Below are 4,127 nucleotides of genomic sequence, written 5' to 3'. Positions count from 1 at the left end.
CTCTGCTTCTCAGTGTCCCATTAATCGCTGCAAGCCCCTCGGAGAGAAAGCTGCCCTCGGGTTCTGACCGATGCCAGACAGTCCCGCTTCTCCCGTATGAGTCTGGGTCCCTAGAGACTCTCCCGGAACTGGAGCTCAGAGCCTGAGTCTCCCTCCAGATTGAAAACGACAACCGCGCCCTCAGCCGCCAGCCCACTCCGCACGCACCTCCGCACCTTAGTATTTCACCTCCGCACTGCGCCTCCTCTGATTCTCGGTATGCTTTTCTCTTTCCTTCTAGTTGTAGAATTTCCACTCAGCCAGCCTTCCTGTGGTTCTGGATGATGTCCGTTCAGTCTTTTAGTTGTATTTTTGAAGTGGTTGTGCGAGGCAGCAATCTCTGGTGTTTACCTATGCCGCCATCTTGGTTTCTCCTCGACATTTTAAATGAAACAGAAAAAGCGAGTGGATCGTCTTGGGACACCTGGGTTGAAGACACTGGCACGCACGCGGGTGTGGTCTGGGTGCCATGCGCTCATGGGCGCGGGTCAGCGTGTCAAGCTGCTCTCACCTCCCAGAAAGCAAGCCCCTCAGAGGGCACAGCCAGGGAGAGACCTGAGCAGCAAGAGGACCATGAAACCAGACCATAAGCAGGACCCGGACATCGATAAGCACGGGGGGGGGCGGGGGCACCCACAAATGTACAAGGAGCAAAGAAACCAAAGGCCGGGCAGCCAGGCCCCGTCGTGACATCTGGCACAATCCCCCGAGGGATGCCAGCGTCGGGGGGAAACTGCGCAGAAGCAGGCCGCGAGCAGTGCCAGGCACGTCGCCCAGCTGCTTATCGATGACCACGGGGGAACAGTGGCCCCGGGGGACAACTGGCAGACACCACCTGAACAGGCGGGCAGTGACCAGGTGACCGCGTGATGCCAGCGCAACCACACACTCCACACCATATGCCAGCAGGACTCCGCCTCATCCTTTCTGTGTCTTGTTGCCAAAACCATGTGACTCAGCCATGAGAACACATCACAGGGACCCTCTCCAGACCTGAGCCGATGCAGCAGGCAGACGGACAAGGAGGGACAGAGGGACTGTCCCAGTCGGGAGGGCCATATGCCACCCGGGACCCTGCACTGACCGGGACAGGGAAGGGCCTAGTGGGAAAGCCGTGACGGAGTCGAGGTGGCCGTGCTGGCTCCACATGTGACCAGGGCCCCTGGGCGCTGACTTCAAGGGCAATGGACCCCAAAACCATCTTCATCACCCTTCTGTGAACCAAGACCTATGTAAACTAGTTAGAGAGACACCCAGCAGGCACCTGCCAGCTTGTGAGGCCCGAGGGGCTGCTGGGCTCAAGAACCTGACAGTGGGCGGGGCGGGCAGCACCTCCATGTAGCCAACCGAGTGGCTGTCCCGGACGGAGGAAGGGGCCAAGGGGCGGAGGCAGAGACCCCGCCAGCTGCTCTGCCCACCCGCCAAGTCCCACCCACTGGCTCGAGCCAGGAATGGATTTACATTTTTAAATGTTTGGTGAAAATTACAAGAACATTTCACCCCGTGTGGAAGTCAGTGTACACTGTGCACCCAGTAAGGAGAGGACTTCCGGGCACACCAGGCCCTCGGGGCACAGCGGCCACCCCCAGGGGCCCTGGCAAGTACCTGACCACCTGGTACTGCTGCATGAGAGGCAGGAGCTCCGTCCACCGGGCATCGCTCAGCTGCTGGTAGTGGAGGTCGAGACTCATGGTGAGAGGCAGGTGTGCTCTGGGTGGAAGCAGAGGGAGAGGGGACATTTTAGCCAAATTCTCTCATCGCAGGCCAGGGAGCCGCAGGAGCTGGCCTGGCCTGTGCTGTTTCCTTTCTGCGGCACCTATACCCCCTCAGTCGCCAGGAGTGAAAATGAGGGAGGGCAGAGGGAGGCTGCACCCACTGGCTCCCCTGGCAAAGGCCCCAGTGGCCACAGAACTTGGGGACATGGGCGGCCACAGAGCCTGGGGACATGGGCGGCCACAGAGCCTGGGGACATGGGCGGCCACAAGCCTGGGGAACATGGGCGGCCACAGAGCCTGGGGACATGGGCGGCCACAGAGCCTGGGGACATGGGCGGCCACAGAGCCTGGGGACATGGGCGGCCACAGAGCCTGGGGACATGGGCGGCCACAGAGCCTGGGGACATGGGCGGCCACAGAGCCTGGGGACATGGGCGGCCACAGAGCCTGGGGACATGGGCGGCCACAGAGCCTGGGGACATGGGCGGCCACAGAGCCTGGGGACATGGGCGGCCACAGAGCCTGGGGACATGGGCGGCCACAGAGCCTGGGGACATGGGCGGCCACAGAGCCTGGGGACATGGGCGGCCACAGAGCCTGGGGACATGGGCGGCCACAGAGCCTGGGGGCATGGGCGGCCATAGAGCCTGGGGACATGGCTGCAGGAGCAGAGGCTGCATTAACCTCCCGGCCTCTGCACCTGCCTTTGGGCCCCTCCTGCCTGGGAGAGAGTGGGGCCTGGGCTTGCCACCTGAAGCCCTGGCCTCTCATTGGCCCAGCAAGGGCAAGGATGGGTTGGGAGGGGTGGCCTGTGGGCCTGGACACAGCAGGGGGACCCCGGCGGGGGGGACGGGGTGGGGGGCACAGGACTGGCAATCCATGCAGTGCTGTGGAAACCCTACCTGCCCGCCTGCCTGCTCGGCCAGCTTTCCCCTCTAAGCTGGCCGGGTCACCCAACTGCTGTCACACAGAGGAGCCAGGAGTCTGTCTGCCCACTGCCCAGACCATGTGAGCGAGAGGGAACCACCCCCCCTGGGAGGCCAGGGTGTGGTCACCCAAACACTGACTCAGACCTACCCTCGCCCTGCGGGAGGGGCCAGAGCACCCATGCTGACACCCCCCCCTCAGGGACCACCTGAGCCCCCGCTGCGCTCCCAGGCGCAGCCTCTCTGGGAAGCCGGCCGGACATGGGGGCTCCACCCCAAGTGGCCAGGACCTAGGCCTCACGCCCTGAGGCAGCTGGGTGGGAGGGACAGGTGCCTGCAGTCCCACAGCAGCTCTCCCGGGCACCAGACACGATTGCCCAGCCCGGGACTTACAGGTGGGGTGCGGACCTGACACCCTGTCAGTGCTGTGACCCCCTCTGAGGCCCGGGACTCTGGGCAGGCACGGTACACCCTCCACCACCCTGGGTGAGCCACGGGGAAGCCGGGACACCAGGCAATGGGAGCAGATCACAGGGCCTAAAACCTCCCCAGGGACCAGCTGCAGCCTGAAGAGGCCCGAGGCCTGGTGGGCGGCCAGCCTGGCTGAGATGGGCAGGGCAGTGCCTGGGGCAGGGCAGGGATCTGGGCTCATTCAACAGCATGGAAAGCCCAGAAAAGGATGCGATTTGAACTGCCCGTGAGAACGCCCTGCCCACAGGATGACAGCCCCACGCGAGGTCCTGGTTCCCCGAAACCCGGCTTCCTGAGAACTCGGCTCACTCGCACACGCACACACACACGCACACACACACACACACCCCCCGTCCTGAGAGGTCTCCGCTGGTGTCTGCGTGGAGCCTGGCACTGCCCGGCCTTGCTGAGGGGGCTGCCCCTCCCATCCCGCTGGATCCGGGCCCACGGTCAGGGGGCAGGGCAGCGGGGAGTGACACCCAGCACACAAGGTCCCCAAACACCGGCCTGATGAAACTGGGTCGAGGGCGCGGAGTCTGTCTGCCCACTGCCCAGACCATGTGAGCGAGAGGGAACCACCCCCCCTGGGAGGCCAGGGTGTGGTCACCCAAACACTGACTCAGACCTACCCTCGCCCTGCGGGAGGGGCCAGAGCACCCATGCTGACACCCCCCCCTCAGGGACCACCTGAGCCCCCGCTGCGCTCCCAGGCGCAGCCTCTCTGGGAAGCCGGCCGGACATGGGGGCTCCACCCACCGAGAGGGTCTGAGATTAAGGACAGGGAGCGGAAAGGACACCCATCGCAGAGCGCCCCACCCCCAGGGCTTACCAGACGCTGGGGCGTCTCCGCGCGGGGCCTTTGGACCCTTTGAAACCCCGTGAAAACGTGTGGCATCCCCCCAAGAGGTGCCCCGTAAAGATCCCCAATCCAGCGGGGACACGCATCACAGTCAGGACCCCCGCCCCCGCTGTGCCG

The 4,127-nt window shown here is 64.3% G+C and overlaps 1 protein-coding gene across 3 annotated transcripts in view; it reads right to left on the bottom strand.

Annotated features, from left to right (window-relative positions):
• Positions 1-4,127, bottom strand: part of RNH1 (ribonuclease/angiogenin inhibitor 1) — a 25,396-nt gene that overhangs the window by 5,209 nt on the left and 16,060 nt on the right. Inside the window, exons 1-2 of one of the 3 annotated variants that reach the window (XM_005859239.2) lie at positions 3,981-4,086; positions 1,645-1,749 (exon numbers count right to left, since the gene is read on the bottom strand). In XM_005859239.2, coding sequence (XP_005859301.1) covers positions 1,645-1,730 — 86 coding nt within the window. In that variant the 5' untranslated portion in view covers positions 1,731-1,749; positions 3,981-4,086. Of the gene's footprint in view, positions 1-1,644; positions 1,754-3,980; positions 4,087-4,127 lie in introns of those variants that run through there. The other 2 variants (XM_014533992.1, XM_005859238.2) reach the window with 2 other exon arrangements.

The sequence above is a fragment of the Myotis brandtii genome, unplaced genomic scaffold (assembly GCF_000412655.1).
Source record: "Myotis brandtii unplaced genomic scaffold, ASM41265v1 scaffold1236, whole genome shotgun sequence".
NCBI classification, from domain to species: Eukaryota; Metazoa; Chordata; class Mammalia; order Chiroptera; family Vespertilionidae; genus Myotis; species Myotis brandtii.
Note: the sequence above shows the minus strand (reverse complement) of the source record. Positions and strands in the feature narration are given on the sequence as shown.